General features: G+C 38.3%; 1 protein-coding gene across 2 annotated transcripts in view; it reads right to left on the bottom strand.

Moving 5' to 3' along the window:
* Positions 1–23,956, bottom strand: part of SERPINF2 (serpin family F member 2) — a 606,479-nt gene extending 582,523 nt beyond the window's left edge. Inside the window, exon 1 of one of the 2 annotated variants that reach the window (XM_044054366.1) lies at positions 23,631–23,956. In XM_044054366.1, the coding sequence (XP_043910301.1) occupies positions 23,631–23,803 (173 nt within the window). In that variant the 5' untranslated portion in view covers positions 23,804–23,956. The remainder of the gene's footprint in view (positions 1–23,630) is intronic. The other variant, XM_044054365.1, reaches the window with a different exon arrangement.
* Positions 23,957–26,622: the final 2,666 nt, after the last annotated feature.

The raw sequence follows: 26,622 nt of genomic DNA, 5'->3' as shown, positions 1-26,622 counted from the left end.
TTTTTGTAGCTAGCTTTGGAGGATCTTATAAGGGATCTCAGCTTCTAACTGAGGCTGACCAGGGAGCTACTCCACTCATGGGATTTTACTCTCTTTTGCAACAGTTTCTTCCTTCTGTTGTAGAGTTTGTTTATGGCAGGGGACCACCAGATTGGCTTCCTGTTTTTGGAGGATAGCATATTGGTTCTGTTTGGGATAGCAGGATCCATGCACTAGTGTAAGTGCTTATAGAATGCATTTGTGTAGGATTCAGCAGTCGCAACTGTATTGTCCATCTGCATGGGTGTCATGAAGTTCACCACTTCTGTCTTAAGAAGCATGAAGTTGGCTTTGGAGACATTTTTTACCATGGTTTCCTTAATGGTGGATGGGGGCGGGATGTGGATATCTAGGGTGATTAGCTTATAGTTGGATCTGACCAACAAGGAGTTGACTTCAGGTGTGGAACACCGGTCACTCATGTTGGTAATGACTAGGTGTAGGATACTGTTGCCCCTGGTGGGTTCAGCAACAGCGTAAATTATAATGTTTTAAGGATGCACTCCATGGGCATTCTGGACCCTGTAAAGGATTTTGTTTTATATATGGTAAATGTGCAAGTCAGGCAATTCTTTCCTCTTTACTTCTTTAATTAAGCTTAAGGATTACTGTTTTTTATTGCCATAATCTACTGCAACTGTCACAACTAAACTTTACAGTTGCAGGGATGGTGAACAATGATAGAAGCTGTGCCAGAGGATCTATAGAGTAATGTCACATTCCAAACATCACATTGGGAATGACTCTAACTGTTAAGATGGCAACACATATTGTTCACATTAGCATATTTTTTTCTGTGGGGGAATAGTCACTGTGTATCCCATACCAAGTGGAAGACTGCACACAGGCACTGAGACATTTTAAAATTTCTTCCCAATAATTGTATACATATCAGGGTAGTTTTGCATTAATTCATTTTGGTGAGGAGTGTGCAGTTTGGAAATGGTTCAGAATAGACTTATCCTTATTTTTACACAGTATTTTTTATGATGTTCTCTCCACTAAATTAATTTTGTCAGCCTAAATTAGATGACTCCAAATAAACAAAGTTTATTTTTATGGTTATATAACTTTTTCATTCGGGTAACTCCTTGTCTGATATACATGGAAAGACTGACCTTTGCTTGCTGTAATAATGGATGTGAAATTGACATTTCTCCTGTTGATGTTCTCCAAAGAGGCAGAGAACCTCTTTTCACTTTGAAATATATATATACATTTTTGCTTTTATTCAAAGATCATATATAATCCTACTTATTTACTATGTGTAATGCCAGAAATCTTGAAATTACTTGTGAATCAGTGTAGTCATCTTTTACTGTTCCACTATTCTGTTTCAGACTAGAATTCTTACAGAAGATGGATGTTTTTGAGAATAATATGCTCTTCTTTTATAATGTTGTTGCCCCCTGTCATTTCAAATATATGGTACCTAGAATCAGATTCAATGCTCATGATGAAAGCACACCAGCAAACTTGCAATTTTCTCTCTCCAAAACATTATTGGGAGCTTCATGATTTCTCTCCATAACACCCTACACTGCTCTTTTGTGAAAATCTCATCAATTAAGGTCCTTCTGTAAGATAACACCTGTCTTACTTCTGTCTCCAGCATGTGCCTGGCAGAAATACAAAACATTTGTGATTTCACAATCTTATGTGTGATCAGAAAGTAAGATCGGCATGTCATATATTAAATGATCAAAGACACACTACCTCAGATGTTTCCCCTTACTCTGAGATGAAGCAATTAGCGTTAGTATACATAAGAAGTTGCGGTATCAAAGGGCACACATACTCACATCAGGGGGGTGCATACAGGTGAAGCCTCCACCACTCTCCTAAATTACTAAACAGTATTTCAGAGAGTTTTGAGTTTTATTGTGTGTATTGAAACCTGCTGTTTTGTGATCACACTTGTGAGTTCTATTTTCAGTTTATCTTGTAGTTGTCCTGGAGTTTTCTCCAACACCATTCCAGTCATGTGTGTGTGTGTGTGTGTGTGTGTGTGTATATATATATATATATATATATATAGTCACATTAAATCCTATTTCTACAACACAGTGATTACTCCTTTGCTGATTTTTTTCTTGTGTGTTTATTATCTTGACAATATGGCTGAATGGCCTGCTACACTTACTGGTGCTATCTTCAAATGGTTGGAATTCCCATCCTTCTCTTCGGTAATGAGATTTATAAAGACATTAAATAGGACCAGTTATTTGTATCTGTGATAAACTAACAAAGTCAGGATTATCATATCCTTGTACAGTATGAATCATAAACATCTAAATAGTTAAAATACATTACCATGGCCTTGTCTACCGAAACTGAAAAGAAAGCATAGTAAACAATTTTTTCATGAAGCAGACCATCTGCACCAACCAGAGGGGAGTTTGCCTCTCACAGCCCCTTACTTAAAGATAATAATTCTCACACAGCTGTGGAGAAAAGGCAGCCACCATTACAAGGGAATATTGTTTGCACTGCCAGTATGCAGTGTTTCACTGTTGGAAACAGTATAATCAAAGTATACCTGCAGTTCAACATTCAACAGAGCCATTTAAACATTTTGCTGCATCACTCTCATTCCCTCTGCCAAGGAAAGTACCATCAGGGACCACATACCTACCTACTGCTAGTGCCGTGTGATGTGTGGAGTCTGATGACTGTCGATTTGATGCAATAACTACAGGAAAAGTACATGTTCCCCAGTTTTTTTGTCCCCTTGGTCCACATTATTACTGGCCCTGCCCCAGTACTTAATGTCATGCTGGGTCTATCAGCTACTCTTCCATCCCCCCAGAATTTACTCCATTTTCACTGGGGACAGTCATGGATTCAGAGGGTGTTCTGAGGCTTCACCTCATCTGTGCTTCAATACGGGGGGGGTTATGACCTACCTATTCCCCCCCAGTGCTCACTGATTATGTCTGAGGGCAACTCCATTCTTTGGAACACACCACCCTTATGGAGCTTATCAGTGAGCACCGTCCCACCTTGAATGGGCACAACCATCCCTTCCTAGCCACTCCCTCAGCCACCCAAGCCACAAATTGAACCCATATTCAGGGCTTTATCCATCTATACCACCAGAGCAGCTATATTCCCCATTTTTTACACTAATTTGTAAATCACCTTTTCACTCATTTTAGAAGTAATCCCATTTGTTCCACTACCTGCTTTCTTGCACCAGTTTTTAAATTTTGCTCAATTATTTCTTATGCAAAATTATATCATAATTCTTACAGCCAGCCAGATATGCCTTATGCATAAACCATCGCTGATCTAATTGCTTATACTCCCAGTCAGACTGAACTTCCCTTATACTTTAGTTGTCCAAAGCTACAGCATTCAAGATGCCACACAGCATTTTTCCTAAAAGTATTCGCATCATCATTTCCACTAATGATGGCACACTACATGGCCAATGATTACAGCTTCTTCCTCATTAACACTTTTACAAAACAGCATTACACACCTCTTCTCCTATACCCTTCCAAATGTGCTCTTGTTCCGGTGACTAGTTAGAATGAAACCACAGGTGTGAAGTTGATAGCCCGATAAACTCCTCCAGTGCATGGCTGGAGTGTTTCTGGTACTCCCAGAAAACACTTGCTTTATGAATCTCAGGTCTGAAATAGAGAAGGCCTTTCATATAATTAACTTTCTCCATGAACACATATCATATTTAATTAACAGAGGTCCTCCATTTTGAACCCCCCCATCTTCAAACTACAACCTTTACGTTGTAAATATACATTCCATTTCATTGCCACTTTCATATAACTAAACTTTATTGGCTTTCTTTTGATGCAGTTTTAGTTTTTCTCTCATCAGGTTATTCCTGTTTTCCTTTCCTCCCTCCTTCTATTGCCTCTGGTACATCTCTATGTCCTCCTCCTCATGTGTGCTTCTGTGTTTCCCGTATGACGATCCTACACCTTTTACTATTTTGGAAGCCAACAGAATATCTAGCAATCAATTTTAGTTCATCTGTTTGACAGAGGCATTCATTACTGTCACTTATCCTGCTGTAGATCACTGCACAGATCCTTCATTTGTCAGACCATCCCTTCCTACCATTTCATGTATGGACTTTACTACATCTCTCTGAGGTGTGCTCCTCTGAAGTCCAGTCCCATTTTCAACATTTAGATCCTCTGCATGACTGTCCCAAAAATAAACCACACCCCTGTGGTCATCAGTGGTGGTGTCAAAGTCAGTGCTGACTACTGTCCTTCTTACTTATTGCCATCTCCAAAACTGCACCCTCAGGGGTACGCTAAAGTACACATTATCTTCTCCATCTAGACTGGACAGAATGTCTCCGCTACTACCAAGTAAATATCTTGTATTTAACTGCAATAAACCACAAATGGCACCTTCCTACCATTTTGATCAGCCTTCCAAATGTACCCTCAGACAATTCTTCTCCCTATCATCTACTGTTACATTTATCTTTGCATATCCTGTGAAGATGATAATCCTGTTCTCAGGTATAAAATCCTCAAGGTAATACAATCCACAGGGTGATAAAAACACAACTCATTATTACACTATTTTCTCCACAAAAAATCACATTATGCACTTTCTTCCATCACAGGGACTTCATATTGTGAAATGTTCAGTAACATAGTGCATAAATAGGTAAAAACATGTCACATGATTTAGTCAGCTGATCAACATTTAAGCCCCTCCACTTTAAAAATATTAAAAAAAAAATGTCCATCTCATTCAGTTCTGGAGCATTACATGTATCCAGTAATACCTGCCAAATATATTCCCTCTAGTCAAGCAGTACTTCGATTATAATTTTTACCATAAACAGATGTTACAACTTCTAAAATTGCAAAATTTAACATAATCGCCTCATTTCCAGTTTTGAGCCCTTGTTTACTGTGGTTCTAGAGGTTGTTGTCTTTTAGAAAAGTAACTTTCATCAGAATTTTCTCAAATACTTTCTCTTCCTCTGTTGTTAGGCTAATAGGCCTGTATTTCCCTATATTTTTCACTCCACTACCTCATTGCACAAAGGATGCAGTATTTGCTATCTTTTGGTCCTCAGAAGCACCAATAATGCAATATTTACTATTTTTGGTGCTCAGAAACTTCTATACTTATTGAAGATCTATATCACAGGGGGATCTGCGAGCACTCTGGTCACATTCTTGAGGGCACTGAAATGCAGCCCCTCTTGTCCCTGTGCTTTTTCCTCTTGAGCTCCTCCCATTTTATCATGATATTTGTCCAGTGCTGTCACTATTCACCTGTTCCTAAGTACTAGGCTAGCCAGCCTTGAGGACCATTGTAAGCCTAGCCAATTTTCCTTTTTTGTGCTCAAAATAACCTATCTCACTTGGTTATAGATTGGCCTTACCCATCCCATGGTTGATAATTATATATTACGCCTAATGAGAATAAGTGGGGTCATACCATAGATAAATTAATGGGACTCATGCATAGGATAAAGCAATTAGGAGCTACAATTGTTTATTAGTAGTACAGGATCAGTCCTGGGGTAAATTTTTTGTTTCACATCCATAGATCTAAGTTACACTTGAAAATGGACAGGGATGAACTTTGTTTTATGTGTGTGTGGAGTCTGTTCCACAGCAGCATATCTTCTGTGAAATATACCAGCCCATCTAAAACCATTCTGTTGATGTTGCAGAACAGGTTTAGCTCCCTAGACAGAATATTACTGATGCCATTTTACTTGCTGATGTGCAGTAAATCCATCAGTAATGGGTCAGAGGATGCCTTATGTGCCAAACACAGGTCATCCCTTAGCAGTCTGAGGATACCAAGTATAGTGACAGGGCTTTGAGCCAGCTCATGCAGGACATGTTGTTAAGGCCTAGTATCCTTTTAGTAAGGTATCTCTATGGGTGCTCCAGTTGTTGCATGTATCTGGACAGATATATGCCAAAGGGGCATTATATTCAATGATTTGTGTAATAAGGGCTGAGTAAAGGGGGGCAATGATATTCCTAGATCTAGACATAATGCCTTTGTTTATAAGCTGTGCAATATAGAAGGGCTTTCTTACAACAATACACTCATGTTGGTTAAAAGTTAGGTCACTGCCCACATAAGTTTCCAAATCCAAACAAATGGGTCAACTTTTTTTTTTAACAAGAAACATCTTTATTAAATTATCATGTATAACATAGGCTATGTTAAATTAATATAAATGACAATAAACTACAGCGACACAATCTCAGTTGCAAGCATTATACATTTCAAACCATGCGTGCGTACTGTCAATGTGGGAGTACCCTGGGGTTAAGGATTTCCAAAAGGTACAATAATGCATTTTTTGGGATTTAGTTTCAGACTGTGATTTTGACGACAAATATTTATTTGAGGCAAACTTTCTTACAGAATGGTTAAGTCATTTGGCGATTCAATGACTATTCCTAGCTTGCAGTCATCTGCAAACTTAGTCAGCCAGAGCCCTTTGGTGTTGGCTTTTACTTCAGAAAAGTAGATGCTAAACAGGAGAGGACCCTACACTGAACCCTGGGGGATTCCACTGGTGACTGGTCTGTTTGTGAAGGTAACTTCCCATATTTTGATTATCTGTGTCCTATCTGTGAGCCAGCTGGCAATCCACCAGGCAACATAGGGGTTTATTCCCAGTTTATTTAGATTTTCTACTATAACTAAGTGGAGAATTGTGTCAAAAGTTATGACCAGGTCGAGATATGTGGTGTGTACCAGTTTGCTTTCATCCATTGCTTTGGAGACCTCTTCAAAAAAATCAAACAGACTGAGTAAGCATGACTTGCCCTTGAATCCAAACTGAGGTAGGTCCAGTGTTTGGAGGTTTCCTATGTCCTGGTTAATTCTATGATACGTCTTTCCATGATTTTGCATATGAGGCTGATCATACACATGGGTCTGTAATTGCCTGGGTCTGTGGAAGGTCCTCCTTATGCAGGAGAGTGACTGTAGCTCTTCTCCATTAACTTAGTACAAAATTTGTATGAAGTCTGAGATTGAACAGTGTTGTTAGGGGTGTGGCTAAATTGTGCTTCATACTATTTAAGATGCATCCAGGGATATTGTCAGGACCTATTGATGCAGTACTTTTAGCTTTTCATAGCACTTTTAGGACTTGGTCTTGTGTGATAGTTGGAGGTGAGCCAGTTTCTGGTATATCTTGAGGGACAGATGGATGGGAGAAGGGTAAAGTTAGAGCTAAATTTATTGGCCAGTAGGTTCGCTATGTTTTCAGCCTCAGTGTAGGGAACATGATTTATTATCAGCTCAGTGCATTGCTGCATTGTGCTTTTGAGATGATGAACATAACTGAAAAATGCCTTGTGATTGTCTTTGGCTTATGTACCTATTTTATCCTCAAATTTAGCTTGGTGGATTTTATTGAGCTCCTGAGTTATTTATTTCAATGACAAGGACTCTAACATTCTGGGAATTACTCTTCTTTTTTTTGGTGAAAATTATTTTCCTTTTATTATAAAGCTTGTTGATATTATGGTTCCACAATGTGGCTTTATTTCTGTGATTTCCCCTGCACTTTTTCCTGTGCAGCTGTTTGCTTGCTGTTTTAGTGTGTTGTTGTTCATTTCTGAGTATTCAGGGAAGTTAACTGGGTTTGGTTGGGATTTAAAGCTTGCCAATGTATCACTCACTTAGGAGTACATAGTTTGACTTAAAGAAATTTCTAAAGGTACCTTGAGTATGAGGTATGGTGCAAGATGCTCCCATACTGGTAAGGACAAGATCCAAGATGATATTCCCCCTGGTGGGTACTTTGATTAATTGTCCCAGGGCATTTATTTTGACAAAGTCCAGGAATCTTTGTGCTTGTGTACTAGTGGTGGTGTAGGTTTCGCAGTCTATAGTTAAATAGTTAAGATCATCTAGGAAAATGGTATTAGGTGTAATAATGAGTGACTCTAGTTCCTGTAGATATGCTTATGGCTTTCTTTTGTCATAGAGGAAGTTCTATAACTAGTTATTATATGCAGTGTGATGTTTCTGATGGTTATTTGGACATGAAGAAGCCCTACTGCATCATGCTGCTTTACTAGCCTTGATATGAGTCTCTTCTGAATGTTGACTGATAGACCTCCACCTTTTTTCCCCACCAGCGCAGTATATGGGCTAAACGTGTGGAAGCAATTATAGCCCTGCACAGCTGGAGAGCTCACTGCTAATGTAAACCATGTTTCAGTCACTATACAGATGTTAAAGTTTTCCAGGGTGAGAAGGGCATGTAGAGAGAGGAGTTTCTTGTTCAAGCTCCTATCATTGATCAACAACACCTTCATATTTTACTTTGCTTGTTTTGTTATGTTGGTAGGTTTATCAGGCTATCATTCTGTTTTATGTCTTTCACAGCATGAGCACCATTCCTATGTTTTTCTTCATGAACTAAAAAGTTCTGTGTCCTCAGAAATCTTAGTTATCAGGACAGACTGTCAGCCCTTTCTCTGTGCTCAGTCTCTTACAGACGCCTCCTTGGACATCTGTGCCTAACCTTTCGAGCCATGAAAGATCCAACCCTGTTTGACCTCCTATTCCTTCATAGAAATAATGGTACCTCATAGACACTGTTAAATGAATTAAATCTTCAACAGCAGATAAATAAGACACATTGGCATGATAGATTCATATCCCAATTTTTTCCCTCAGGTCTGGAACAAACTTCCACTATAAATCAAGCAGAGTAGCATACTTGTCACCTTCAAGGTAAACCTAGATAATTAGGTGGGCAGCCTCAGATGTTCCCCTGGTTTGTCTTGCCTTGCCTTGTTTGAGGCTAGAGGGAACTCCTGAATAGGGTTTTTGGCTAAGCTAGTAATGGTCTGTAGACTGATTGCCTAGTACTTATCTAGGAACCTAAGATGGAAGCTAAACATTTGTTCAATACCTCTGCTTTTTTCCCCAGTCTGGGCCTTCTTTTCACTTTTCCTACTATATACATTAAAAAGCCTTTATTCCCCTTCTTGATTCCTTCTGCCAACTCCATTTTAGCTTGTGCTTTTACTGCCCCCCCCACCTTACTCCACTGTCTCTTTGTACTGTGCCTCCCAGCCCATTCTATTTCCCTCTTGGAAACCCTCACTTTTGCCAGGTTTGTATCACATTCCTGTGTAACCAGTTGGACTTTTTACCTTTTGCCTCTTCCTCAAAGCCTTGTACACAGCCTTGTGTACTCTGTCACTAATTTCACTTGCTTGTTTCAGTGTCTTTTAGGCTCATGAGCGAATAATCATGTCATCTGAAGAGTCCTATCCCTGCTGTTCTAATCACAAACTCTCACTCTGTAATACTCACCTAAAGGTGTTCTGAATGCACTTAAATTGTCAGAGAGATTGATAGTTATTGAAATTTAGCTCCATGCTCTTATGACTATGGTATTGTAAGTAATGTCTTTTAACATATGTATTAAATCCACCCACATACAGTAAATTATTGTTATTCCTAGTCACCTTGTGGTGACTCAAAAATTCCAATCCTAGTGTGCATCACAGCTTTTCATCTTTCTAGACCTTAAATCTATTCTTATTAATCTATTGGAAATTGAAAAAAGCTTCAATATGACAAATCATTCCCTGCAGGGTTTATTCTTCAAACTGTATATCTGTTTTGCGTAGTATTTCTTTACTGTTTGCTTATCTGTATTCTCAGTGGAAAGCATACAAAATCCGGTGTCATATTGACTATCATAGATTTGAATAGGGGTAAAAGAAAATTTATATTCCTTGAAGTAACAATCCTTACTATTGACCTGATCATAAAATGACATTTCCTTGGTGTAACATTCATATGTACGCCAAAACCAAAACGTACTTGTCACTAGTAGTCACTAATACTCTTAGTTCTTTATAAACTTAAATGTACCGATCACTAGTAGTCACTAATACTCTTAGTTCTTTATAGACTTAAATGTACTAGTCACTAGTAGTCACTAATACTCTTAGTTCTTTATAACCTTAAGTGTACTAGTCACTAGTAATCACTAATACTCCTAGTTCTTTATAAACGTGTGTACTAGTCACTAATACTCCTAGTTCTTTATAAACATAAATGCACTAGTCACTAGTAGTCACTAATACTCTTAGTTCTTTATAAACTTAAATGTATCGATCACTAGTAGTCACTAATACTCTTAGTTCTTTATAGACTTAAATGTACTAGTCACTAGTAGTCACTAATACTCTTAGTTCTTTATAAACTTAAATGTATCGATCACTAGTAGTCACTAATACTCTTAGTTCTTTATAGACTTAAATGTACTAGTCACTAGTAGTCACTAATACTCTTAGTTCTTTATAACCTTAAGTGTACTAGTCACTAGTAATCACTAATACTCCTAGTTCTTTATAAATTAAATGCACTAGTCACAAGTAGTCACTAATACTCTTAGTTCTTTATAAACTTGTGTACTAGTCACTAGTAGTCACTAATACTCCTAGTTCTTTATAAACGTAAATGCACTAGTCACTAGTAGTCACTAATACTCTTAGTTCTTTATAAACTTAAGTGTACTAGTCACTTGTAGTCACTAATACTCTTATTTTTTATATTCTTGGGCTACTGTTAAGATGCTCCCATTGATAGTATACTGGCATTAGTTATTATTTTCCCTGTGTAGCACCCTACAATTTGTTAACTTCTGCACATACCTGCAAGGCATTCAATTAGGATGTTTCATGATCAATGCAAGAAGGCTTAACGCTTATAAGAGTTGTAAGAAGGGGGTGGTATTTCAATATATGTCAAGGATAGCTTACCTTCCATACCCTTTTATAAGGATTTAGAAAATGAGATTCTAGGAAATGAGTATAAAAATAAGGAAAAATCAGTGCAAGGTTGCCCTGTTCTATAGAGCCCCTCTCAAAGGACAGAGAAAGCATAGCTCTCAACTGTCCAGATTTTCACACAACTTCCAGATTTTTGCCTCATAATTTTGGTCTATTTCTCATAAAATGTGTAGCTTTCTGGCAAAGTATTGAGGACTGACGTCTCTAAATAATGGTGAACATTTGAGTTTCAGACTTTATACCCTTCAGAAATACATGCCAATACAAAACATGTTATTATAGCAACTTTCTAAGTTTCTAAGAACAATATTTAAAAATTGTCCATATTCTTTGGCCTTTGTACCCCCATTGTTTTCAGCTTTGCACAGATTTCTTGTGCTTAGAGGTTGAGAGGTATGGAAGAAAGAGAGAATTTCATTAAGACTTTGCACTCATTTATATTAAGTGACAATTAAAAAATAGGTAGCGATTTAAGAGCCCCTGGTGTGGATGGGGGGGGGGGGGGGGGTTAATAGAAAATAACAAATGGCCTTTGGGCAGTTAGTGGAATTCAATAGAAATTGTGGATATAATCAAGTGGTAAACAAAGAAACTAGGAAAGCAAACATCTTGAATACAGTCTGGGTGAAGAATCATCGTGATCTTGAGCACTGATTTATTGCTTGCAGACAGTTCTGATCATTTGTGCATTTCTTGGAAGAGCGCATTAAAGAATGTGAAAGGTTCTTTGCACATAGGGACTTCTGTAAAGCTGACTATATGGGAATTAAAAATGAATTCAAATCTTGGGACTCAGAAAGTCATTTAATGCACAAATTCATATCGGAGTCCTGGGATATTTTTTTACAAATTTGTAAGGAAAATAGCACATAACTATGTCACAATGGTGGCTGGTTATGGGACTATTAGAAAATATCCTTGGTGGTCATACAAACTGTAAAAAGCAAACAGAAGAATCAATTTTGGGATATCTTTAGAAGGTGGGCAAATCTGGTAAACAGATCCAGATATACTATGGCAAGGCAGAGTTTCAGGAAATTGGTGCTGACCAGTAGATTAAAATATGAAAAGTGTCTGGTGACTCTTCAGTTGACAATATTATTTAAGTATTTAACAAATTATAAGTGTAAAAATCAATCTGACATTTCAATAGAACAAAATAGGGAGATAGTGTCAAACCCTAATTTACTTGCATCTTGTTTACTGGTATCTCTTTTTGCAGACAAATTTGATGGTTTTAGAAGTATTACTAATACTTATAAGAATCAGGGTCTGCCCCATGGGCAAGGCCCTTCTCTAGTGATCAATGAGATTTCATTTTTAAAAATATTAAAATCTATTAAATCCAAGTCTACATCTTGACCAGATGGTTAAAATGGACATTTTCTATTAAATATAGTTGAGTTTATGTGGCCTAGTTTGCTATATCTTTTTCAGGAATCCTTAATCAATGCATTAGTTCTACCATCTTGGAAAGAACCTATTGCTGCGCTGATAAATGGTGGGGGGGGCTCTAATATGAGTTGATCATTTTAGAACAATTAGCCTTGCCTGCATACTAGGCAAATGCTTTGAACATAGTTTGTGTGATTAGATTGTAAAGCGAGGGCTTTATGGGATAGATATTTATCAACATGGCTTTATGGAAGGTAGAGCTTGTTTAACTAATTTGGTTAGCTTTTAGCAAGTGGTCTGGGAAACTTTGGATCAAGGACTATCAATGTGGCATATTTGGACCTTCTAAAAGCATTTGATTCCATTCCTCCTTATCAAATATTAGCTATAATGAAATGAGCTCATTTTCATTTTATCCTATTAGATGATATGGGGAATGGGTGAAAGGCAGAAGTTATAGGATTGGACTAAAGAATACATTTTCTGATAGTAAGAGTTTGAAAGTGGGAGTGTCTCAGGGATCCATTTTGGGACCTTATCTGTTTTCGGTTTTTACGTTATGACTTTCCATCTTCTGGTAGGATATGGATTCATAAATTTGTCAACAATACTAAAGTTGCTATAGTGACACCTGTGCATGATCATTTCAACTTACACGTCTTTCTGTATGTTTAGGTTCACATGTGCTTACTAGGTTAATGATCACAAGGCACTTTTTAAGCCTAGTCATGCATCCCAAATCTCTGACAAGTTCTGGTACCCTTGATAAGTGCAAGCAGGGGTCCGGGAGATGAACCATTTACAGGCTGTCTGTGTCCATTAGTGACATAGGTGTCAAGCCAGGGATGATTTTCCCCCCATTAAGGAAATCACTGTCAAAAACTACTCCAAAGCAAACTTCATGCTTCTTAAGACAGAACTGACAAACTTCACGACACCCATGCAGATGGAAAATAGAGGTACGACTGCTGAATCTTACACAAATGCACTGTATAAGCACAGACACGATTGCATGGATGCTGCCATCCCCAACAAAACCAAGATGCTATCCTCCAAAAAAGGAAGCCAATCTGGTGGTTCCCTGCTATAAACAAACTACAACAGAAGGAAGAAGCTGTTGCAAAAAAAAGTAAAATCCCAAGATTGGAGGAACTCCCTGGTCAGCCTCAGCAAGAAGCTGAGATCCCTCATAAAATCCTCCAAAGCCAGTTATGAAAATAAAATTGCCACTGATTCCAAAGACAACTACAAAGCATTCTACAACTATGTCAAGAATTTCAATGGCAACACTCAGATCAGCTCTGAGCTACAGCACAATGGCACTAAATATACAGGACCAACCGATATTGCCAACATCCTGGCAGATAGGTTCAGTGCTAACTTTACCTCCCTCTAACCCTACAAAGGACCCATCTTAATACCAGAAGACTGCAAAGCCCCTGTAGTTACGGATGAACAAGTAAAGACCGCACTCTCCAAAGCCAAGAGCACGGCATCCATGGGACCAGACAACATCCTAGGCCGCGTACTGCATGAACTACAGAACGAACTGGGACCCCACCTAAGTACTATGTTCAGTCATAGCCTCACCTCAGGCTATGTGCCTACTGAATGGTGCACAGTGATGGTTATCCCTCTCCACAAAGGGAGTGCCACCATGGACCCTGGAAACTACCACCCTATTAGCCTGATGAGCCTGTTCTGCAAGGCCATGGAATGTATCATCTTGGAGCTTATAAACAAAGACACAGGTAACCTCCAAACCCTGGACCCCACTCAGTTTGAGTTTGTAAAAGGTAGATCATGTCTACTAAACCTGACTTGACTTCTTTGAAGCAGTCACTAGAGCCATAGATGAGGGCAAGGTAGTGCACACAGCCTATCTTGACTTTGCCAAGGCTTTCGATACCATCCCCTACTCAGCAATTATAGATAAACTCACTAAACTGGGCATAAATCCCTATGCCACAAGATGACAGAACCCACACAGTAAAAATAGCCGACTCCAAGTCCGACTTCAGACTAGTGACGAGTGGAGTACCAGAGGGTTCGGTCCTGGGTCCTCTCCTGTTCGGCATCTACTTCTCTAAATTGCAGGCCAACACAGAAGGTCTTTGGCAGATGACTGCAAACTGCAAGCCATAACAGAATCACCTAATGATGTAGACATTCTACAAAAGGGCCTCACAGAGACAGATGCTTGGTAACAAAGTCATGGCCTCAAGCTCAATGCCAAGAAGTGCATTGTCATCCCCTTTGGGAAAAACTGGGCACCCATGAATTACCACACAGGCGGCAGCTCACTAAACACTGCAAGTGTGATAAGAGACCTCGGGACACAGGTGGACAGTAGTCTCACCTTTGATAACCACATTGCCATAGTAGTCAGGAAATCCTTCTACATGGCACACCTCATCACAAAAGGGTTCTCCTCTAGAAAAAAGGAGGTCATTGCTCCTCTCTACTCATCCCTCATCAGACCCATTATAGAGTACAATGCCCTGTTTGGCATGCATCTCACAAGACACCTAAAACAATTGGAAAGGCCACAGAAATACCTCACAAAGAGGATCACCAGCCTCAAACAGATACCATACGCAGACCATCTCAAAAAACTGCAGCTCTACTCTGTAGCATATCGCCTAATCAGGGGCAATCTCTGCCTAACATACAAAGCTATGTCAAACCCAGAGCTGTTGGACATGCTACACTTAAAGAAATCCAAATATCTCTGAACTACATGCTCCAGGGACCTAACCCTTGTCACCACAATAAACAGAACATGCTGGAGGGATAGATTCCTGTCCCAGAGACTTCCCATACTCTGGAACAAACTACCCACTCATGTCAAGCAAAGCTCCTCATTGGCCCTCTTTAAGAAAATCTTGATGACTGGATGGGAAATAGAAAATTCACCCCAGGGATCACTTCTGTGGCACTGCTTGACAGGGGCACAGAAAATAATTTTCTTGGGTGGCGAAAGCCAGGGAACATTTTTTTGGCTAGGCTTATATAGGCCCCAGGGCCGATAGCCTAGTACCTACCTATGAACCTAACTATGAACCTATGTTCCCCATCCAGTTGTCCAAGTTGCACTTGAATTGGGTTAGGGAGCAGCTGTGCTTCACATGGATGGGGAGCCTGTTCCATAGATGGGGTAGTCTTTGGAATACATACCTATCTCTCCAGCAGGTCCTATTTATATCAAAGGCAAATTTTACATGTTTAATATGGGTAATTCTGGTGCTGTTTGTTTTGTGGATATGAAGGAAGTCCATCAGAGTGGGATCTAACAATGCCCTGTATGCCAGGCATAGCACTCCCCCAACAGTCTTTAGGAGACAAAATACAGGGATAGAGTCTTGAGGCAGTCTGCATAGGACATTTTACTTATGCCCTGTATTCTTTTAGTGAGGAACCTCTGTGGACATTCCATTTGTTGGATATGCCTGGTTAGCTACATACCAAAGGGGACAATGTACTCAATGATAGGTCTGATGAATGCTGAGTACAATGACTTCCTTGGACCTAGATGCCTTACCTTTGTTTATAAGCTGTGCAGCATAGAATGATGTCCTCACTATTGTTTATAAGCTGTGCAGCATAGAATGATTTCCTCACTACTGTAGACATGTGATGGTCAAAGGCTAGATTACTGCCTATGTGTCTTCCTAAGTATTTGACCACTGGGTGAATTCTAACAGTTGTGTTATCAATATGATAGTTACTGGGGTGGATGACTTCCAGAAGGATACTATTATGCTTTTTTTTCATTTAGTTTTAGTCCATGGCTCTAACACCAGTTGTTTGTCTGTGTCAGCCCTTCCTGGAGAATATTTGTGTCAATGTTGGATTCAATTACAGCTACTAATTTCCAATCATCTGCAAATTTAACCAGAGACCACTGACATTGGCCTTGACTTCAGAGAAGTAAATGCCAAAAAGGAGCAGTCCAAGGACTGATCCCTGAGGGACTCCACTTGTGACTGGCCTCTTTGTAGAGGTGGACTCTCCAATGTTAACTTCCTGGGTCCTGTCTGTGAGCTAGTTGGCTATCCACTAAGTGTAATACAGGTTTGTACATAATCTCTTGAGTTTGTCAACAATACCCGAGTGGGGTATTGTTTCAAATGTCTTGGCCAGATCATTGTAGGAAGGGTGAAGTATTTTGCCCTTATCCATTGCTTTGGTGACCTTCTCAAAGAAGTCCACCAGGTTGAGTAGGCATAACCTCCCTTTGGGAAACCAAACTGGGTTGTGTCCAGTATTTAGAGGTTTACTATATCATTATTGATCATTTCCATGGTAATTCTTTCCATGGCTTTGCATATAAGACTAGTGAGACTTATGGGTCTGTAGATGGCCCACCTTTGTGCTGAGGGATGACTCTTGCTGCTTTCCATTCATGAGGCATGAAGTCAGTTTGGAGGCTATAGTTAAATAGCCGTTCCAGAGGGCCTGATAGGTCATGTTTCATGCTATTTGGAAGGCATCCTGGGATATTGTCTGAGTCCACTGATGCAGTGTTCTTGGCCTTAGAGGGATCATTAATGAACTGTTCCTTAGTGATAGCGGGAGAGTTATAGTTGATGGCATTTCCTGAGGGAAGATTGGGGGGGGGGGTAAAGTTGGAGCTGAATTTGTCGGCCAGTAGTTTGCTATATCTTCTGGCTCAGTATAGATGGCTCCATTTACAATGAGCTCTGCACACAATTTTGTATTGCCTTTGAGGTTGCAGACATAGCTAAAGAATGCCTTGTGGTTGTCCTTGGCCTAGGAGGCCAAATTTACCTAAAATTTGGCTTTGTCAGACTTTATTTGTCCTCTGAGTTGTTTGTTTAGTTTGATGAGACTGCTTTTATCCTGTTGGGTGCTGCACCTCCTAATTTTTGCCATGATTTTCTTCCTTCTGTTATACAATCTATTGATTTTGTGATTCCACCAAGGTGGATTGTTTTTGAGTCAGTTCTGTATTTATTTCAAGGGGAACAGCTACCTCTATGCAGCTATTAGCATTCTTGTGTAGGGTTTTTATGATCAGTTCTGCATAGGCTGCAGTGTTTTCAGGGGTTTATGGGGGGGCTTGATATTTTGCCAGATTATCACTTAATAGCAGGAAGTTAGCCTTAGAGTAGTTCCTGAATATTCCAGGGTGAGCTGGGGGTCCATGTTTTATTTTTACTTCAAAGAGGACCATTTTGTGGTCTGACCTGACCAGGGAAGACTTTATACTAGGGGGTATGTATCACTCTCCCATATTAGTGTGGACCAGATTCAATATGTTTGCACCCCTGGTTGGTGCATTGACAATCTGGTCAAGGGGGGTTGTGTTTACAAAATGCAAGAATCTCTGTGCCTGAACATTTGGTGTCATACGATTCCCAGTTAATAGTGGGGTAATTAAAATTGCTCAAGAATATGGTATTGGATTGGATGGTGAATGTTTCCAGTAAGTTTAAATACATGGTATTGGTTTCCTGGGTCATAGAGGGGGACCTATAGCTTGCAAGGAAGGGGTATTGGATTTTGCCTATGGTGATTTGATCATGGAGTAGCTCAAGTGCATTGTTCTGTTTGACCAGCCTTGAGGTATATTTATTTTTGATGTAAATAGTGATACCTCCACCTTTAGTCCCTGTCTGTGTGGCAGCTGGTCTAAATGTGTGGAAGGCATTATAACTTTGCACTGTATGTGTTCTCTCCGTGACTTTAAACCATTGTTTCAGTGACTGCACAGACATCAGCATTCTCTAGGTTGAAGACAGCTTCTAGGGAATGAAGTTTTTTGTGTAGACTCCTAGACTTTTACAGCATTGGTCCTAAAGAAATTGCATTGATTTTTAATAAAAATTAATAAAACAAAAGCAATTATTTTTGGTCCTAACAATCTTAACTTCTTCTTATACTTGAATAGTACTATCTTGAAAAGTGTGAACACTAAAAGGGGCTTAGAAATGTTAATTGACTGAGACCTTACCTTTGAAGATAATCTAGGGGCTGTTATTAGGAGATGTTATACGGTAACAAAAGACATTCACCACTCAAGTGTAAGTAGGGATATGTCTATCTTAATTGCTCTTTATAAGTCAATGGTGAGGCCTCATACTGAATATTGTGCTGTGTTTTTTTCTTATAACGTGTGATGCCCCACCACTTGTCCAGTAATGAAGGATCCTCAATCCTCACCACTGGCAACATGGAGGGACATTCACTGAGAAGATGACAAGTACAAACACAGTATTTCCAGATGCAGCTCTCTACATCAAGTGCAATTTCCCTTAAGAGCACACAGAGACCACAGTCAGTCTGGGGCTGGTTTCTCCCTCTTTCTCCATATTCCAAATAAGACTCCCCACTGGCAGAGCTATAGAGTTGCGATCTCAGCTCAGTGACCAAGCCAAGACCTACCAGCACCCTCTCTGTTCAACCAGTGCTTTGTGTCCCTGCCCAAGTAGCTGAAACACACACTCTTTGAGCTTTGATTTACACATACACACACACACACACACACACACACACACACACACACACACACACACACACACACACACACACCTAGGAGAACCTGGCACAGGTTTACTAGCTATGACCCTTTCTGCCCAGACTATAAGATAGTTACCACTGCCACCCATCAACTCCTTATCAGCTACTTTAAGGTCCTTAATAAAGGGTATGCAATATTACTGTGTAATATTAATATTAATGCAAATGGTAGTTTGACCAAGAGCAAGGCTATTAGGAGTGACCCACACAGTGTCACCAAATGAATATGCATGCACTCTCAAAACTTAAATATCTCTACACAGATCAGCCACGATGAAATGTTTAAATATATTTAATAATAAATAATAAAAGAACAAGAAAATACTCAGTATATATTCACAGTGATATCAGAGTTCAAAACCACAGTAAATATTTAAAACAACATTGCAGGATAGTCTCAAATAAATAAATACAAATAATAAATAAATAAAAATATCTAAGATAAGCTTCACTATATTCTTGACTATATCTAAGAGAATTATACTATTCCCTAGTAACTTACTATAGAGCAAGACAGATTTTGTGGTGAATGGTTCTTGTCAGGTCCAAGCCAGAATACAGAATGCCCTGTCTCTCTAAGAGAGTTCTCAAATTAATATCTCAAATATTACTGCTGTGATAGCTTGCAGAATGACATCATTTCTTGTCATCTGACTCTATTGCAGGAGAAATGGCAGTATTTACCATCTACCTGTGAAAATACATAGACCTCACATCTTTGGCAGATGCTGGAAGTCATAAAGCAATTGCATTCCTTCATACTTTCAGAAGTAGTAATTAGTTCGCTTTGAAGACAATACAGAAAGCTTCTCAGCACAGACTCTAATTCTCTTGTTTCACTGAAAACTGAAATATACCATCTTCTATTGCGTAGCCATAAATCAATTTAATTTCAGCTATTTTTCTGAAGTTATCCTCCTGTATTCCAGTTTCCACTGTTAAAATATATACATTTAAACAGTTACAATAGGTGCATGTACATTTCTGTTCTCATCCAGTAGGCCCACTGTGTTTACATTTTAAGCACAAGCACTTTATAAAGTATGTTTTTAACATGTATGTCTTTACAAACCTAGTTTGATATACACAACATACAGTTCTAATATAGTTGTAACACAAGCATCTTATATAAATCATGTTGATATTCACAAATGACATATAGATATTTACAAAATTCCAGATAGCTGATCTGGCAGTATCTCCTTTTGTCACAACATGACTTATGTGAGATGGTTAGAAAGTATTCAGAAGTGCTATATCAGGCAGAATCGTACAACTAAAGGGTCTGAACTATATAAATTTAATAGTAACACTTTAACCTCTGTTAATTATTGGTTGATAAAGGGAGATTTCATCTTGATGTACAGATGTATATATAATAATGACAGACTGGATGTGAACTTAGGAATTGAAATAGAATCTCATTCGGTTGACACCAAAAACAACAATGGGCTTATGAGGGTTCCTAGTTTTTAATACTAATTAAAAAAAATATTTTCATTGACAAGCTGGTTTATATTGGAATCCATTGCCATTCAGAAAAAGGTTTGTTAGTAGTTGATGACTTTCAAGAAACAACTGAATGACTGGGTAGGTAACTGGGTTTATGATTCTTCTCTTATAAATGGCAATCTTTTTGAAGGCCTACAAAAGGCTATTAAGCTTGATTCAGTAAATATTGAACACTGAAATGTGACATGATGCAACCTGTGTTTATATTATCTGTAACTTTTTATATATACTACTTATCCACATAGTAGTCATAAAAACATTTAATCAGAGCTGGGTCTAGAGTTTTATTGGTTTGCTTTATTTATCTGTATTTATTAACTGGGTAGGTAGGCTGGTCCTTGAACCCTTTGCAGCCTTGTCCCAGGTATACACAGTTCCTTTCACAGCATAAAATTACATACAAGTCACATTTCCATTTCATGGCAAAGAGTTTGCAATATCACATATAGGTGTTAAACAATACATAAAAATATTTACAAGTTACCTACTTCATTGCTAAAGACATTATACAGGGTTCTTCAGGAGTTCATTCATCTATGTGAAAATTCTACAGATGGATAAAATGTAATTTGATGTATGTTCAAAATATAAAGTTTTGTACAGTGAGTCATTGTAAGTATGTGGCAGAAAATAGCAGTATACTATGAATTCATAGAATCCTAAAGGAATCGGCATTGTAGCTTGAGGAAATAAAGGTTTAGGATAAAGAGAGATGTATACCTTGTAAGCAATAGAGTAAGTCGTGGATTAGTTGAGTAAAGAACATAGCAAAAGGGAGAGTTAGTGTGGAGGATGAAAGAGAGTTGCCCAATACAGAGCCTCATGGAGCACCCATGTCAATGCAAAAATATTTGGAAAAACTATTTTTGATTCTTATACAAGCTTCTGCAGCTTTTAACCATGGTTGAGTCGATTTATGAAGTATCCATTAAAACTTTAGTTATTCAGTCTGTATGATTTCTGACTGTGGAATTGTACTAAATGCTTTTGTCAAGTCCATATGAACAATATTTGGGGAAATTTCCATTATCTAGTGATTTTGTAACAGCTCTCTAAAATGTTTTATATACACCACACACACACACACACACATATAGATATATATATATATATATATATACATATATATATATATATATATATATATATATATATATATATATATATATATATATATATATATACATATACACACACACACACACACACACACACACACACACACACACACACAGAGACATACACAATTATATATAATTTCTATATTTGGAATATTATCTCCCAAACTTCAACACATCCTTTCTGAACTTTTTGAATCTCTCTCTCTCTCGTCTCCCTTCTTCAGTGCTTCTATTCCATTAACTGTTACTGTTTCCTTGCTTTGTTTATTAATTTGTTTCCATGCTAGTTAGCTACTTTCCTGGGTTCTCTGTACATTTTGTTTTAAACTGTGTGTGTGTGTGTGTGTGTGTGTGTGTGTGTGTGTGTGTTTTTGGGGAGAGAAAAGCAACATTATCTGCACATTTCAAAGTAAAAATCAAATTTAACTACAAATACAAGAGATCATCTGACCCCCTGATGCCTCTGGGTTGTACAGAATTCCACTAAAGCTTCACTACTGTCTCATGTATATTGCTCATTCAGTATGACTTCATATTAGGTCACTAACAAGGGGTTATCAGCTCAAAGTGGAGTACTACAGCTGTTTTGTAATGCAAACATCCCACTATATAGGACTTTGCGTAACCAAATATTCTTCACACAGCAAATTAAATTTCTTAGCAGCCCAAACAAAATGAGTGCACACACACACACACACACACAAACACACACACACACACACACACACACACACACACACACCACACACCACACACCACACACCACACACCACACACCACGCACACACATATACAAGACCAAGACTGCAATGAAATGGCAGAAAAGTTCTGTAAAGAAATAAGAACCCATCAGCACTAGCTGTTCATCTGTGTAGGAGCAGGGTTGCTCCTCACAGCACTGGTGACCATGATCAAAGGACCAGAAGAAGAGGAACAGAGTACTCTAAGGATGCTCTTCAACATAAAGAGTAATAAGTATGGCAGCCTTCTCTGCAGACCTACTACACTGACAAAAGGGTCATTACGTTTTAATTGCGGGGACACTGACATCATGGCCACTGTGCTATAGCAGATGCCCTAGCACTGCATTTTTAATGTGCAGATGTCAGAGAAGGACTGCAAAAATCAGCAAAAAAACAGTAGCACCACTACAGACAGAAGTCATGAATCTCAGCTTGGCTCAGGCAGACACACTTCTAAACTTTAACCCAGCAGTTTCATACCCTGTGCTTATAGGCCCATCATACATGTTTCCCACACCTGAAGTACATTCACTTCTGTGCACTGAGCTTGAAGTCTGTAGCATATTTGCATGCTGCAAATACAAATCTCAGTATGTCTTATATATAGCTTGTGCACCACTCTCCTCCATTCAATATTCTTTCTAATAGAACTGTTACATCAAGGGTAAATTCCTCAAACTGCACACTCAATAAGGGAAGGGTGGACTTACTGCTTTCATGGCAAGATGGTTCCAAGACAAAAACAATCTGTTCCTAAAGAAGTCTGCAGTGATCCTAGTGTGTGTGTGCACGTGTACGTGTGAAACTGGAAAGAAATATAAAAAAAATCAATTACATGTAAGAATAGTAGGTAAATGTGTGCCATATCAGTAACATAAAAGCAATGTACCCATATGATAACTATTTTATGCTCCCTTTGTAGCAGATTGAATTTATTCCATATGATTTATCCTATAAAACTACATCTCTTCACCATCTGATATGCAGTCAAAAATAGTATTAATGGAAGTGATTATACTGGGGACTGAACCAACAAATAAGTCCAGCTTTATACATTTTTATGCTATGTTACATATACTAGTGACTGAGAGCAGCAACAAAAAAGTCATGGATAAATGACCAAAAATGTTTATAAATCTAGACCACAAAATATGTGTTGATGTTCTTTTTTTGGTATAAAAGTGGATTCTAAGACAGAAATGGATTATATTAACATGTAACCTAAGGCATTTCAATTTTTTTCCTCCCCCCCCCCCTAAAAGAAACTCCCTGTCCTGACAGGAGCACAAGACATGTAAAACTACTGATCTGAATTTTTTAAACAACCAAGCAGTGAAATAAATTGTTGCAGTTATACATCATGATAACACAATCGTAGCTTACAACAATGAATAAGATTAACTGTATCTGCACTCATTGATTAAAACTATTTCAACAATGCCCATAAACATGCTTGCAAAAACCAAATGTCTTACCTTTCAACTTGTAAGTCCTTCTGAATCACCCTTCTACTCCAGCCTAAGGTTAATGGCTTTCCTTGGGGGTAATCAGCTATGCGGTATTGATACCTATGTTCCTTTGTAAATGTGTGCTCATGTGTATGTATGCTGGGGCACTCTCTCTCAGCCTGACAATGAATAACTACCATTGATCTGGGTGTTTATTTGAGACCTCCAGTAAATATTGGGACAGGCCGGACAGATAAACATTGCAACGAGATCTGGAACATCTAACGCTGTACTCCACTGAGTTCTTGGCTACTCAGTGTAAAGCAGGCTGCTGTCACCTTCTGTCAGCACTACAATGCGGTCAGGATAGTCAGCAACACAAAGAGAAATACTTTGGGAACAGAATGGCTTATCAGGGAAGAATTGCTCAGCTTATTGCCAAAGCTGAAGGGTGAAGAGCACTGCCTAAGGATTTCAACACAAGTTAGAGTAAAGACACTTCTGCATCACTCCCACTCCATTCTGCTTTTTTGTTTCTTTACTGTGAAATAAAAAAGTACAGCTACAGGTCATAAAATTACATCATAATGCCAAATTGCAGTGCTCTTTTTTAAAAATATTTGCTAATGACTTTTTATAATTTTTTGAGTGACAAAAAGTAACTTCCAAAGGTTATTATCTGGTTCAGAACAAATTAACACTGACTGAAAAAAAAAATTGCATTGATTTAAGAACAACCTCTTCAGGTCCTGGAACATCATACAATGATTGGTGTGAACGCACCTAAAATACAACCTGAACCAACCAATGACAGTGGCATAAATGGTGAATTCTACTCTTGTTATTTATAAGATTGTAATTATCCTATTGCATAATTAAGCAAATTGTCTGCATAGCAGTCACAGAAATGTGAAAACAATAAGAGATTTTCTAACTTTTAACAACTCTCGTCTTTTCCAATGTCCCCTGAATATATTCAGACCCACACCTGGGCCCTTTATGCTCTTATTCTTATTATCTTAATGTTCAGTGTTCAAAGTGATTGTCTATTCCAAAGCTTTACCATCTTCTCTGTGAACAAACACTTCCATTACACTGCCCCTAAATTTGTTTATAGGTAATTACTAGGCATGCAGTACAAGAAACAACTACGGATCCTAGTCCAATTTCCCAATTAACCCAAAGAACTGTCTGGGTAAATCTCTTGCTAAAGGTCACACAGTAGGCAAATGAAGGCTGAGAGAATCAAACCCTGTACTATAGGAAATTGCCTTAGCATTTGCAATTTAAAGGTATGTACTGTCATGTGGGCCTCTTCTTTCCTATTTTGATAGATGCATTCATTATAATTAAAGATCATGCCACTCTGTCACATCTTATTTTACTATGTACAATTTATGCATCAACATCTCTGCTGCCCAAATATAGCCATCAAAATCTGTCTGGCCCTTCTCTGAATAGTTTACACAGACTGTACATTTTTTGAGACATGATGTCTATATCTGAGCTACATACTCAGGAGAAAATATTTACTATGGTTTTTCAGAGCAGTGTTTTACTTCATTTTATAGCATGCCCTGTCTGTGTATATTAATGTGCCATTCTGTAGTCACATTAGTCTTCCACACTGGAGACCTTCTTTAAAGTCTCTGGCAAAATAAACATTATGGTGGCTCTCTAGCTGACATGTCTGTCTCATGGGACTAGTGTCCATGCCTGGCTTCCAAGTATATGTCTACAATGAAGTTGTATGTTCATCCTGTATCTGTGTGGGTTTTATTCTGGCTATTCTAGTTTGTTTCCATCTTCTTCTCTCTCTCTCTATCTCTCTCTCTCTCTCTATATATATATATATATATATATATATATAGAGAGAGAGAGAGAGGGTCTATATTAAATCAGTGAATGCTTAAAAAAGTGAACAGTGATTTATCGAGCCCGTGTAAGCTAAAGCTTACAATCCCGAACACTCAGAACAATGATTTTTTTTTTCCCCAGGGAAAACAAATCGCTGTTCCAAAAAAGAAAACAAAAGAAAAAAAAAACTTTAAAACATTGCATAAAGTAACCAACTCTGAGATTGCAGTACAGTGCCGAAAACAGAAAAATAACAAAGCGATTTCTTTCCCAGGCAAATAATTTGCTTATATGCCGTTTTGGTATTTCGCCATTTCCTGCTTTCAAGTTTGATCAAGATGCATTTGAAAGAATGCGTCTTCGATCATATAATAGGGAACCATATATATATATATATATATATATATATATAGACAATGTAACCTAGTACCAAAGAAATATGGTTTTCCAGCCTTATGTAAGTACACACTTTCCCTAAGGAAGAATACATCAACAAAAACAGAATACTAGTTGTACAGGAATGAGTTGTTCTTGATATTTGCATACGAATTACTAAAACAGACTGGTGTCACAACTTCTTATTTAAGATCTGCATCAAAGATCACTATGCATTCTTGTTAAAAATAAGAAAACAGGATTCAAGCTTAAATTGCTTTTGTTTAAACTATGGTTTATTAAATTAAAACAAGAGATGAGTGCTTTCACCCTTGTCAGAGCTTCCTCAGATGAGCAGGTCTGATAGATATGTGTGTATGTGTGTGTGTGTGTGTGTGTGTGTGTGTGTGTGTGTGTGTGTGTGTGTGTGTGTAATATATACACACACACACACACACACACATAGATGGGCGCATTGGGTTTCAATCATAATCCATTGAAACTTAAGGTCTGAACTTGTTCATCCTCCTTCAGAAGCCATGTTAAAGGCTGTTCCTGAGGTTTGCTGTGTCAGGCTTTGCTGGATCATAACCAATGACCCAATGATCATAAGTCAGTGAAAGCTGACTTGCTAAAAGCATATCTGGTACAATGTGTAACTTTTTTATTTACATCCCATGTATGTCCACAACCTTTAAAAATATTCACTTAAACTGGCCAAAAATATTCACTTAAACTGGCCTTAGTTACACTGCCTGCGAAAAAACTAAAGTGAACGTTTACCGAA

This window comes from Protopterus annectens, chromosome 13.part0, assembly GCF_019279795.1.
Source record: "Protopterus annectens isolate FY-2018-M chromosome 13.part0, PAN1.0, whole genome shotgun sequence".
Taxonomy (NCBI): domain Eukaryota; kingdom Metazoa; phylum Chordata; order Ceratodontiformes; family Protopteridae; genus Protopterus; species Protopterus annectens.
This window is presented reverse-complemented; position numbering and strand designations above follow the sequence as displayed.